Genomic DNA, 14,457 nt, shown 5'->3' on the forward strand with positions numbered 1-14,457 from the left:
ATGTAATTTATATGAACTAATTGGTGGAAGGTCAAATGACAAGAAGTAACTTCAAAATATTGCTAATTCATGTACCTTGTGGAGGTATCAAAATATCAAATTCTCTATGTTACTTGTTACTAACTGAAAGGTCAATGTTGGAGGCATGTAATAATTAGATGTACTAACAATTACCATTCATCCACCCCACAAGATGGACTGAGGAAAAGCCTTATAACATCATCAAGGTTATTGATAGATGTGAAACCCCAATATTTTGTTAACAATAATAGTAAACATGACAAATATAAAATAAAGACTTTATATAATAGATTGGGTTGGGCTTGGTTGTTGAACGTCATTGCGATAGTCCTAATTATATAGAAATTGTATGAGTGCCTTTTTTTGGATGAATTTGAGTTCTGTTAGGAATTTTAATTATAATAGGCTATGTCTCTAAGTATTGGACTACAATAACCTAAGTTGTGTCCTATTACAAATATTTTAGGGTATTAAAGAGGGTTATTACCAAATAAAAAGTGAGGCTTGTAGTACATTTTGAAATGAAGAGCGAAAACTATATGAGGCGTGAGTTTATGCCAATATTCTAGAACTCAAGGCCCGGTCAAGAACTTAAATCATAGTGAGGTCAGGATTCAAAAAATTGGAGGGAAATATGAGGGTTAAAGAGGGTTATTACCAAATAAGATGTGTGGCTTCTAGTACATTTTGAATTGGAGAGCAAAAAGCTGAAAACTATATGAGGCATGAGTTTATGCCAGTATGTCAGAGCTCAAGCTTCATTAGGAACTTAAATCATAGTGAGGCCAGGATTCAAAAAATTGGAGGGAAAAGGAGGGAAGTCCTATCAAACTAGGATGATTGTGTAGACAAAGCAAATATTTGGTGCAAGCGAGACCTAAGTTTGAGTTTTGGTGGTAAACTCTTGTAGTGTGAGGTTTTGGATAGCAGTCATGTTGTTCGAGTAGCTATTAATAACCGAGTTAAAGTATGAAGTTGAGAAGAATTGAACTCTTCAAATTAGTTTCTAGGGGTGTTTCTGTCATAGAGTGCTATGTTCTTAGTGGTGCTTGGTTATTAAGCCTTGTGGTATTTGGAAAGAGAGTGTGAGTCAAGAGTAGCAGCTCAACTATTTGAAGGTTTGGCAAGTTTTTATTATAAAATAACTTTTCTTCTCTCCAAAATTATTTTAAATATTTAGAGAATTTTCTAAACATGTTATTTTTTATTTTAAAAATATAATTCTGCATAAAAAAGGAGATTTTTGCACTTCGTACCAAATAATTTCTAAAGTGCAAAAATCTCACGTGCTTCAATACAATGCATGCAAGCCTCGCTAACTTATGAACCACTAAGTAGCTTGACTATCAAAATGACCATAACTCATAAAAGATTACATGGATCCCTAAGGTCGGGAGCATGGTCGGCGAAACCGTCCCGAACTGCTTGGTTCGAGGCGTTCCGAGCCGTATCGGCGGCGGACCAGGATGGTTCCGGCGGCGAAATCGAGACCAACGATGGAGGGAGAGAAGGAGAAGGAAAAAGAGAAAAAGAGAGAGAGAGTGCGGAAAGGAGGAAGAGGGAAAGGAAGGAAGAGAGGCCAGTCAGGGCTGGCCGACGGAGGTCGGAAAGCCACGGAGGCAGGGCTCCGTCTCCCGTCCCCTATTTTGTTCGAAACAGGGTCTCGGAGGCAGAGCCCTACTTCTGCGAATCCCCGACCTTCGCCTTCTCCGTGCGGCGGCTCTCCGGCGCTCTGCCGGCCTCCTCCTTCTCTCTCTTTTATTCTCCCCCGTTCTCCCTCTTTTCTGCCTCTACTGTGTTGGTGCAGGGCCGACATGGCACGATGTGGGGCTGTACCGACCCGTGCCGCCGAGCATCCGGTCCGGGGGCCCGATACTGGTACAACAGACGTTGATTAGGAGTAATATAAATGCTACCAAATTGTAGGATACAAGCTGTTCTGAAAATGCAGTTTCAATCATATGTGTCTCGTGTGAGCAAATCAATGTGAAATAACATAGATAAGCATTAATGTGGAGTCTTTACTATAGCAATTGAAATGGTTGCCACCTTATGATCATCATCATAGTTGGCGGTGATATGAATGAGATCTCTTGCCTAGACAATATTTTAAAAGACAAATGCCTTGGCTACATTGACATTCTACCTAAGTGGGTCCTACATTAACATTTTGCTTTGTGTTCAAGTATGGCGGTGAAGATTGAATTATAAATTAGTATTAAATGTTTCCAAGCGGATATATCCCATTTAGTAATTACAATTTATTTGGTAAGTGATGTTTCACTTATTGGCTATAAATATTTTTTTAGGTTTCTCTTTATATTTACTAGATATTATCAATCTATTACCTTTTCGTCCATCTTCACCTCTGATCACCTACCTAGCACTTAGGTGGCCCCTTGGTTATCCATCTGCCACCTATAATCTTTCATATTGGCATCAATGCATTCTCAAAGATGAGTGAGGTAGTGATGAGAATGATAAAAGACTATGGGATCAAGATATTTAGGTTCCTCTTACAATATTGCAGATCCAAAAATGAACAAAATATGGTGACAAAAATAAACCTTACCCGACACAAATTCCTAAATCCAGATAAAATAAAATAAAGGCTATATCTCAACACATGAATATTCAAATATGCAATATAGTCAATAAATTTATGCTTATTTTAATTTCCTAATGTCTCCATATGACATGGATGTGTGTTAGACATGCATGTGAAACACTATGATATGGACATATGTTCACCAAACCATTGCTTTCACGAGAAAGAAAAACCTTTGAATTAAACATTTTGGATATTTTAAAAGAATCAGAGCATTTATATACTTTGAGCTCACATCAGCCATATCTCAAGTCCTCTTTCCCTGAACATAGCTGTTCACCCAAAACATTACTATAGTTGCCTAAAATATCAGTAATTTAAACTAAACAATAGTAAGCATAATCGTTAAAGAATTTATTTGCTTCTAAATCACTAACTTGAACCTTGTTTTGGAGAAAGGAAGGAGAAAACAGAATAAGGGGCTGTATCCATAACAATGATGTTTTCAAGTTTGATCTAGAGATTGGATATGATTACCTAGTTGTCTTGGAGAAGCATGGTAAGGGTGGCATCTTTTTTAATACAAATAAAGATACTAAGATAAAGATCACAATTGTTGTGGGCACTAGAGCCTAACCAATCAATGTGAGGTGCCAAACAGTAATTATATCATGCTAGTACTAACTATGAACATGAGATCCCTTACCCTTAATACAGTAGTAGGATTAGCATTTATCATTACCTATCTCGAATCTATAGAAACATGGTGCACTGTTACATACTACGTAGACATGATATGCATGTTAATTATGTTCAAGAATCAACATGGTGGCAACATACACCCATCTAGCCATATATTTAATTTTCAAACCTGCAATATCTATACCCATGTCTATGTTATGCATGCTTCGCATTTATCAGATTAGTTTTGATAATCTTTCATGAGATTAATAATCCAGAGCATAGGTTTGTAACATACAGTCGATGAAGTATGAACTAAATGGTACCTACAAATTTAAATTATTTGTAGATTTTTTTAAAAAAAAATGTTTTGGATTTATACTAACTTTAGATTTTTTTTGATCTTTAAGTTTTCCGATTTTAAAAAATTATAATAAGTTTATATTAGTTTTGCCTGAAAGTACTTAAATGTTTTGGTTCTGGGTGAAAAATATTTATTCAAGGCAATGCACTAAGTGAAACCAATATTCTCAGATTGTTTATACTGGGCTTGTACCACTCAGTACACACCATACCAGTTGTGGACCAGTATAGAACACCCCTCAGGACAGTTCCCCAAGTGGATCAACCTCATTGCCACCTGAACCTGACTGAGCAACCATGCACTGCCTTGCACTACTTAACACACTTGCTTTTAGCTCATATAAATCGGCCTTGTACTTCCATGTTGACATCATATCATAGTATGTACCTTATTGGACGGTGATGAGTTGGAGGCTGTACCTTGATTTTTTAAACCCTTGCTTTTATTTAAAATTTTCAACTTTGCAAAGGAAATATATGTTTGAAGTTTAAAAAAACAACTAGATGTGAGATTCATGGAAACCTTGTATTATAACAGAAGGGGATGGTAAAACTCTTTTTGTTAATGAAGTTGTTTCCATGCTTTAAAATTACCACAATTGGACCATGCAACCAAAGTCAATTAAATCTCCTAGATGTGAGAAACATAACTATTTTCATCTTGTTTGCTTGAAAACTGAAATCTCTTTCTTTAAAAAAAATTGAATTATGATCCTCCGTAGTTCATTGTTTTCTTCAAAACCTCTGACATGTATAGTTTGAAAAGGATATCGTAAAGCACAATGTTCATACATAGATCTACTTTACCCGTGACATACATGCTTCTAATGCATGTATTTATGTATTCTTCATAACCTTTGCTAGCACAAAAATCATGCCATGACCCATACTTTCTAAAAGTTAACTTGAATTTTGAATTAGGAAATTTTCCTTTTAGACACTACAAGATGGAGTTCAAGTTTAGTATTAGAAAGGATATATATAATCCAAACATTAATATATACTGCATATAGATGATAGATATATGAATATCAAGAATAGGATAGCACAAAGTAGTATGTCAAGTTATTGTCATATACTATCATGTCAAAGAACTCTTAATTACTCACTTCGAGAGCGGTAGGATCTTCCGGTGACTTGCCAAGCATTGCCTCGTATTCTTGAAGTTTTGTCTAGCAAGTAATAAAAACATCAATAAGCTTTTCATGAAACTTACAACAACTTACCTCTCGCTACAATGTGAAACAATTCAAACTGCAAAAGCTAACACAAGGTAAATGGTATATGTGAAACCTGACAAGATATGAGCATACAAGAAATAAAATGAATACAAAATTCCAGAAAACTGATGGCTGAATAACAATAAAAAATAGAATTACACAAATAGTTCATAAAAGTCTTAAGAAACTCAAATCAAGGAGGCCTGAGGCCTTTATGGAAGACATATGGTGAGCTATAACTTATAAATTAAAATTTAAGCAATATATGTGCATATTAGAATCAGTAATTCTATTTATAAAAAGGAAGATAAGTCCAAAAATCCATACCACAATTGTGATCTATAACATATAAACAAATGTTTGAAATACCGAAAACCGATACAAAATCGATCAAAGGTGGGTACAATATGTGCACCGTATCAAGGATCATGCTAATAAAAGGTATTAATGGGTATGCATAGCCGTGCCTTCAAACATACTTGGTATGCCCTTTATTGGTCTCTCAACTCCATTTCTGGATTTTTTTTTCTATCATGATTTCTTGTCTAAATTATGTTGTCATAAGAAATAAGGTGGGAGCATTGACTTAAATTACCCTAGTCAAGGTTTTCCGCATGCTGAAGTCAGTAACATGCATAAATATCGCATAACATCACATAGCTTGCAATCTGAAATACATATAAAACATGTGTATTAAAATTAGCAACTGAAATTTAAATGAACAAAAAATATGCTTATAATATCACTTAACAACAGTCGCACCTATAATCCAAAATCATTCAAATAATCACAACTATCATCAGTGATCACATGCCAGGCACTAGCTTCTTGTCAATTCTTAATTTTGAAAGCATTGACTTTATTTTTTTTTTGTGCAGCAATTTATACTCTTTTTGGGTGATTCAGCAATATTTTTTCAATGTAAATACATTTAATTCTTTAAAACAGATAAGTTGTAAAAATAACTTTTTATGAAAATGCAGCACCTATCTCAATGTGTGTACTTATCTGACAGCATAACTATATTTCTTCACCATATTTATTTTTTAATATTTTAATGTTTAATTCAAAAATATAAACTTCAAAATAATTTTAGAAATATTTGATTGAGGGCCTTTATAGATTGACTGCATGTGCATGAATGTGAAAAAATCAACCTGGATAGAGAAGTTTCTGTCAAGTTGATTTGAAATTTACAACAGTTTTGGGCCTTAGCTTGGGTGGACCCTCTTTCTAACCAATTGTAGGTCGAATTTTGGTAGCATCAGCGCATCACTGCAAACAAGCTATCTTTCTTTTGGAACTAATAATTTTTATTTTTATTAACTATGCATCAGGAAAATTGACTTTTTAAAAATCAATAGCTCAAAAAAGCTATTCCGGTGGGATTGTAGGTAGGCCCCTTTTTGATAATATATTCGAAAATCATCTCGAGAAAACCAATTCTCGGGTTATTTCATATTTACATAAATTTTAGTATAGGATTTGGGGATGCAAAAAACCTAAATTTTGTTAATTTTGATCTTGGATTCGTGCTCTAAGGCATGAATTCAATGATCAAATAAGTTTTAATCTTAATTTATGGAACTTCTCCTTAATTTTGCCAATTATTCACAAATTGGTGATCAGATTATTAACAAAAATAATTAAAAAAGATATATTGGAAGAAAATTATCCAGCTGGAATGAAATTTCTAGCTCAAAATAATAGACTTAGCCTGGTTGATTCAGTGTAAAAATTCTTGTAGTACATTGTGCCCTCTTCCTTCCTATCATTTTTACATTCAAATAGTTGGAAGCAAGAGAGAATCGCCCCTTAACCCACTTCCTGAGTGGTATCTAGGAGTACCATTTGGTAAAAGTGTTCCAGGATTCATTAGGGGCAGCCTTAGTATTGTATGTATCTAGCAGTACACACTACACATCAAACTGCTTGGTGTTCAAACCTTGATCTAAATTGCCTAGAAACAAAAAGCATGTGATTTGGAGGTTTTTACTTATGCATCAACTTAAGGTTACATTATGAAATGATTTCTAATTAAATAATCTTCTAGTTTTGTCAAATAAAAAGAGAATCAACAAGACGTCTTTTATTATTATTTTTATATTGTAAGAGAGTACAACGATGTTAGGCTTTGGTAAATAGGTCCCCGTAAGTATTTCAATGAAATTCTACATATGCCTGCATATCAAATCAAAGTTTATACCTCAAGTGTTGCTTTCTGTTTTTCTGTAAGTTTTTTCTCAACTACAGGAGCATCCTCACTAGGGCCAACACTGCAACAAGCAAACTAAACCGATAAGAGGTTCTCAAACCTTGTTGAAAGATAATATCTCGAATACAATTATTATAAAGGCAAGCATGAATTTCTTGAAAATTGTGAAAAGATTAAGTTGTTATTATGAAGATAATGATATGAAGACCATGATGATTATTTTCCTTCAATTTAAAAATATATGTAAAGACTTCTGATAGCTACAGATATTATTGAAAGTTTGAAACGCATGATATTATAAGAATTTGAAAAAACAAAGTTAAAACATGCCAGAAATTTTGAACCAAATGTAGATAGTCCAAATAGCAAGCTAAGAGAACACCTATACAATGTGCTTGAAACCATAGTCTGCCGTACCGGTCCGTACCGGCCGGTATGGGCCGGTACGTACCGGTCCGGCCTGGGACCGGTACCGGATCAGCGTGAAATCCGGTACCGGTAATTTATTGTTGAAGAACCGGTACGGAACCGGTACGGAACCGGTACAGGACCGGTTCGGACCGGTACGCCACCAGTACGGGACCGGTTTCGTACCGGTCCGGGACGCCACCGGTACGCCGACCGGTACCGGTACAACGGACCTTGCTTGAAACTACTTAGTTTATCACTTCTGCTCATGGAAATGTATGCAACAATAATGCAATGTCTCATGATCATATTAGTCAATTAATATGGTTATGAAGGATTCAAACACTGTGAGTAGAGTAATGACAAAAAATTGGCCACGCCAAATAACTGATAAAGTGTTAGTGCACATAGCCCACAATGTTTGATGCATATATAAGGCGATAAATTCTGAAACTTATAAGAGACATCATGTTCTTGAAACAATTGTCGCACAATATCTTATTTTATTGAAATACTATGGTATGAACTGTAGTGGAATAGGTTCATACAATGTAATCTAATCATATATGCAACAGAACCTTCCCAGATTCACCTAAATGGAATTTGGATAGATTCATGGCTATTCTTTTTCTATCAAACGAACTCCCCTCCCTTTATCAACAAAACTTGAATATAATCAAATCAAATGTAAGAGAAATATAGTTTAGAAGCAATAGATGTAGTACACCTTTCGAAACAGGTGAAGAAATTTATTAATATTAACTCGCAGAATGTACTTTAATAATCACAGATCACTAGAATTTTCAACTTGAGGCCAGTTTGCATGCTAATATGTTCCCCCCAAAACATTTCCTACACTTTCATTTAATGAGGTTTTGTGTGAATCTGATTCAATTTATAGCAGAGAAGATCAAGCTAGTATCACAGCTTGGACAAAAAACTGCATCACAGCTTAAACAATTTGAAAGTTACATACTCTTTAACAAATCCAGTAGTCTATAATTGATCCCAACAGAGATTGAACGAAGTCAAGTGAGTTTATTTTCTCTAATTTTTTTCTGTAAAACTTAATAGGTTCAGTAAACAACCCAACAGAATGCATCACAAGGTGTTCATGTTTTAATATCTCTTTAGAATATGGCAACTGACAAATATCAGAGTTGAAGACTGTCTTTACCTTTCAACCATCCATTTAAAAAACCCTTAATGTTATAGTCTTTGTTGATATTTTGCACAGAAAATATTTGAACTCATTTATTACATATGGCAAATATGATGAACCGTGTGTTGTCAAGCGAATTTTAAAATAATCATCACCAACATCATACATGTATGACTCGAGAATGTAATTTCGTTGATGAGTTAGACAACTCATTCATATATTAAAAAATCACCATTAGTCAATACAAAGCAATGAAAAGCAGTTCAAACAGTAAATTTTTCAATATCAAATATTGGTAACAATCGCCACCAAGGTGGTAGCTCAGTTAGAACAGGGCACTTACTCCCAACCAAGCGGTTCTAGGTTCGAAACGCGCGGGCGTCGATTAAATTTGAGGACCGGATGCCTCACGCCTGGACGCGGGGTCTGGGAGCGCTACTGGTCGGCTGATACCAAGGTGGCACCAGGATGACGTACTCACCTAATGAGGTGGGGAAGGGATGAGTAAACATGGGTGCCCCCTATTCCTGAGTCATGATGATGGGTAGGGGGTGGTCTCTCCCTGTATCGGACATGTCCTGGTGGGAGAGGGGCCCAGTGTGGGGTTGCTACGCGGGGGTGGTTCGCCTCCCCCCCTCTCACCCTTTTATTCAGCAAAAAAAATATTGGTAACAATCTATGTAGCATATCCATTTGTTCTAGATGTGCTACAAGCACTCAGCAAGAATGTCACATAGATTAATGGTGGTCATGAACCTGCCTTGTTATTTTTCAGAAATTGGAGCCCGTACATAAGCATTATGCATAGATTAAACACAGGCACACAACATGAAAAATGAAGGAAGATCAAAAAAAAAAAAAACATATATCTACTATAATGCGTATAACTACCACATGCCTATACACAAATTATACACGTTAAGTCTGCTATACATCATAGTCATTGAACCCAAGCCAGAAACTGACTTCACTGAGGGGCCGGGTCACTGAGTGACTAATCCGACCACCACATCCATCAGTTAGACTCTTTTATAATTAGAATACATTTAAATTTTCAAAAATATAGAAAAGTATTTATAGTATAAGAAAAATATCCATAAATATTGATAATTTTTCTGCTTTATATATTACTCTTTAAATCGCATGGATCTAAAGTCTACACTATATTTTAGTTTAGCAAAAATAGAAAGTATCTATGAATCATCTATTTTTTTATAAGGAACACCATACGTAGGAAAATATGTGGGATTCATACTTCTAATTCTTTTAAATAATAAAGTTTTGAAATATCCAAAAGAATAAAATGAACTATACTTATTTTTTGATTTTCAACCAAAGAAAAGGAATTGATAAACTTTTTTTGATGGGAGAATTGGCTATTAAAAGAATATCACAATCTAATTGAAACAACTCTTTCTAGTGGCATAGATATAAAGTATAATGAATCATCATAAGTCATAACTGAACAATCATGAAGTGTACCCTGCTGGTTTGAGTTCATGGTCATGTAGAAAGTTGGGGTCAAATCTGTCTTCAAGCATTATCCTCAAATTATTTTCCTAAATTCATTCCACTCACCAACCTGCTTCTCCACCCACACAGATTACCAATTTTTCTGAAAACAGTCCAATTCAAACCGGTTTTACAGGGTCAAATGCATTTCCTGTCAGATTGCAAAAGCTGACCATATCGGGGGCAGATTCACTGATTTTCTGGTCCAACTGGCCAGTCCAGTCCAGGTTTAATAAATATGATATACATTGGTGATCCGTTCTCTAATAGCTAAGTTTTGGGGGTCAACTTGAAAGAAAATAAAGCGACTAAAGATAAACATGAATCTGCTACAATGCTAATAACAACGGCATGCCTCTGCAAGTAACTACCATATGCCTCCACAGAAATCATACGTGTTAAACCTTGCATACATTGTTGACCCGTTTTTAACAACTTTCAGGACCCAGCATGATATATCAATGAACTGCTTGATCCCAAAAGTTTAAGCTGTTTGGGAATAGATCAACAATATATATCAGACTTAATCCCCCCTCCCCCGAGGACACCCTCAATGCAACACATGAACCATGCATGTGGAGGATAAATGAGTCAAGATGTGAGATTAGTCAAGATGGCAACCTGCCTAATAAATAATTTATTTTAGAGGGATTTAAGTCCACGACCTTCAGCAACATCATCCCTGATACCATAATGGTTTTTGACTAAATAAGTGTAACAATATCCAATCTCCAAGATCACTGACTTTAGGGGCCCGCTGTAGCTTGCTTATTATACAATTAACAAATGAAATCTCGATATTGTTGTATTGAAAGGATAAGAAAGAATGGTAGACAGAAAGTATAATAAAGAACAGAAGAAGAAATGGTTGAAAGAAAGAAGGGAGATGGCCAGACAGGTAAGTTCGGTCATCCAACCTTGCCAAATATCCTTCTCATTTTCTCAATATATTATCAAGTTAGGGCGGGCATAGTTGCATTTTACAGATGTCCCAGTTTGATATAAACATAAAAAAATACCAATCAGCTTGGACCGCATATACATAATTCATGAGAAATTTAACATGAAGCAGGCTGCAACCAGGTAATTATGGTGTAAGAGTTCAAAAGTTATGAGGTTAGCGGTAAACGTGGCAAAGGTGTTGAGCCCAAAGGGCAAGTTCAGACTGCTTAAAGACATATAATAATATAACCAACGACAAAGTACTGTAAGCAATGGAAAGACATTGGTGATCAACAGAAGTTCAGATCTTACAACTGAGATAATGATCTGTAGTCAAGTTGTTGCATAGCGTGGCCAAACAAAGCATGTTAGCAACAATAGAAAGTAGAAACTATGACATTGATGAAAAAAACTTATCGAGTCACTGATGTGGTCCATCCTTTGATGAATATTGCAAGAGACAGCATGAGCAACCAAGTCATTTTTTGTATGACTTGGAGAATGCAGAATTCTGGAGGTTTGGAAATTGTCACTCTGCAATAGATTTCAACTTCTACTAATAGACTCTAATTTTATGATCATTACTGTATTGCTCCCATTTTTCTTTTTAAGAAGAGGAGCAACTCCACAAATAAATGAGAAAACTATACTCAAAAGGATAAAGTATGATTTTTCGTTTTCTTAGGCAGGCTCCTTACTAATGGCTATATGCCAGACAAAAGATGACCATTTAAAAGCATAGCGTGAGTCCAAAACAAATTTGGTGTGTCTCAGTTACTGTATTATAGAAATTAATGTTCTTTGGGAAAGAATGACATCATGAAATGGTATATGAATTTCATTACCTTCCATATGGAAGAAAGTCCCCGAAAGCAAAAACCAAACCAAAAACCAGAACAGCTGCTCCAACTCCCAACTATCTTGCATTCAAAGTCCAATCAGATGATGTAGCTGGCCTGTAGCCTATATACTGATGATTTTTCAATTAGAAAAATGAAAAACATTGAGAAGATGCCCTTTACCTTGGTACCAAGACCAATTGTATTCTGTTCTGATTCAATAGGTGCATCATAATCTATTGCTTGATTAAGTTTGTCCTCCTCAGCTTTTTTCTGCTCAAGTGCAGACCTGAGTATATTTTAAAAAGCCATGATATGTGTAATTCAAGGAGTGATGAATACGTAGGATATTTTCATGAAGTAAAAACTTGTCATGATTCAGCCTGTAGAGGTTAATAAAAAGAAATAAAAATGTACAGGAGCAAGACTGCATATCAAAAAACTTCAAATCGAGATTCATGTTTTGTTTTAGAAGAATAAGTGCCATAGATAGTATAGGTTTTTTCCAGCAACTCTTTCATTAGCCAAAACCTTATAATCATATAATAAAGAGCATTCTAACAAATAAGCCACATATTTCTCTCACACAGAATGTTTTTTTGGTAAAAACTCACACATAATGTTCAAGAAGCAAAAACATAGTCTATATTAAAGTACTTAAAAAACCATGGACAGGTGGCAGAAAACACAATCACTAATTTGTTGCAACTGCATGAACTAAGAAAAGTTTTCCCCTCCACTCTTGCCTATTACTCGAGTAAAAAGTAGCAGTTGCCAACATGGCATTGATTACATCAGTTTGCAGATTTCTATATTGCTATATGGATCCTACTTCTGGTTCTAGTTCAATGTCAAATGTACCACTAATCTAGTCCAACTCCTTGGACACCCGATCCTCTTCTAGTTCTTCACAAGTATCTGGACCATGGATTGGAATATGTACTGGACTAGTCCATGTTGGACATTCCGTAATATGTCATACTAGCAAGGTACCTAATATCTATACCAGTACACACTTTGATATCATACTGTTCTAACGTATGACACTACACTTTTGCTGTGTTGGCACCAACAAGTGTACTGTGTGTCATTATGGTACCGTATCTATCATACTGGTCCATACCTTATCGGTACCAGCATCAAGATTATAAAGTTTAAACCTTGTTCTAGACCCTCCTAACTAATGGCATCTCTAGCCAATGATGCACATGTTCAAACCATCCTCGAGAGTGTTTGGATGACCATACAAGTTATCCGATGATTTTCCACCAAATATTCACTACATGCACTTGTGAAATCTTGTGGATAACCTTTTCTTTCCATCGATTGGATTCACGTTTATCATGTGGATGATCCTAGGGAATTTTTTTAAAAAAGAAAAATATCATGGAATATGATTCAATTTAAGCAAACCTTTCAAGGAGCATTATCTTCCTTTCTTCTCCTGATACAATCAAACATCATAAAACATGGTACCATCATCACTACATTTTATGTTCTTAGCACTCATAAAATGTTGCTACCTTCCCATCACGCATAAATGAAATGATCTATAAAATGCAAAATTAACCATGTAAAGTTATTCTAAGACAAGGGTTCCAGCGCCTATGCCCATGGGCGAGGCTTGCACATGCTCTGCCAAAATAAAGGAAAATATTTAAAACAAAATTGGAGTGGTACAGGTCAATACCCTGAAATATACAAGCATGCATGTTCTGTGCCGACACAATGTCGACATAGCATGACGTGATACATGTCCAACATGGTCAAATGTTTGAATCCTTGTCCTCAGAGAAGCTTCGTTTTGAAATGACTACCTCCAGCATGGAGGAACTCATATCCAGAATCACCAGTTTGAAACATTAATAGAACTAACAGTAGTAAGTAGAGAAAACACAATATAACATATAACCAAGATGTTTTAAACCTAAGAATGCTGATTAAGCATATCTATATGTACTCAGAAGCAAAATCGAGAAGTAATGTTTTTACCTTCTGACAGTCTCCACTTTCTCCAAGAATTGCCGATCAAAGACTGCATCACTTGATTTTAGATCCATACCACTAGTTAATTGAGGTGCCCCTACAAGAAAGAAGTATTTTTAAGAAACACTAAGCCATATCCAGAGTAACATTAAGAAATGAATACAGATATGATAAACCAATAAACAAATCAAAGAAAAGAACAATTAAATAGTGATCTGGTACCTCATAAACAACAAAAGTGAGATAGTTTTCTTGAACACGCAAGTGAATAAAACCCAGATACTTAAGCACATAGAGAAATTAGTTTCAAATTACAGAATTGGAATTTGCATATGTTGCTAGAAAGGTGACTGAGAGAATGCTCAACTTGTATGGAACCCACTAAAGTACGGCAAATACTCACCAAACACACTGAACAGCACTCTTTTAGCAGCTATAGCAGCTATACTTGCATGCAAGACAGGACAAGATGTAAAACCCAGCAAGATGGTCTCCATGACCAGGCTGCTAGTGAGCTGGTCAAGGAAGATGTGCAATTGTGCACAAATTGAATAATACAC

General features: G+C 35.4%; 1 protein-coding gene across 5 annotated transcripts in view; it reads right to left on the bottom strand.

Annotated features, from left to right (window-relative positions):
• Window positions 1-14,457, bottom strand: part of LOC103705755 (Tetratricopeptide repeat (TPR)-like superfamily protein) — a 32,991-nt gene that overhangs the window by 14,219 nt on the left and 4,315 nt on the right. For all 5 annotated transcript variants that reach the window (XM_039129991.2, XM_039129993.2, XM_039129992.2 and 2 more), the window contains exons 5-9: window positions 13,904-13,994; window positions 12,095-12,200; window positions 11,918-11,988; window positions 7,040-7,109; window positions 4,723-4,785 (exon numbers count right to left, since the gene is read on the bottom strand). In XM_039129991.2, the coding sequence (XP_038985919.1) occupies window positions 4,723-4,785; window positions 7,040-7,109; window positions 11,918-11,988; window positions 12,095-12,200; window positions 13,904-13,994 (401 nt within the window). The remainder of the gene's footprint in view (window positions 1-4,722; window positions 4,786-7,039; window positions 7,110-11,917; window positions 11,989-12,094; window positions 12,201-13,903; window positions 13,995-14,457) is intronic.

Source organism: Phoenix dactylifera, chromosome 12 (assembly GCF_051530095.1).
Source record: "Phoenix dactylifera cultivar Ajwa chromosome 12, Ajwa_hap1_PhDact_Kaust_v1.1, whole genome shotgun sequence".
NCBI classification, from domain to species: Eukaryota; Viridiplantae; Streptophyta; class Magnoliopsida; order Arecales; family Arecaceae; genus Phoenix; species Phoenix dactylifera.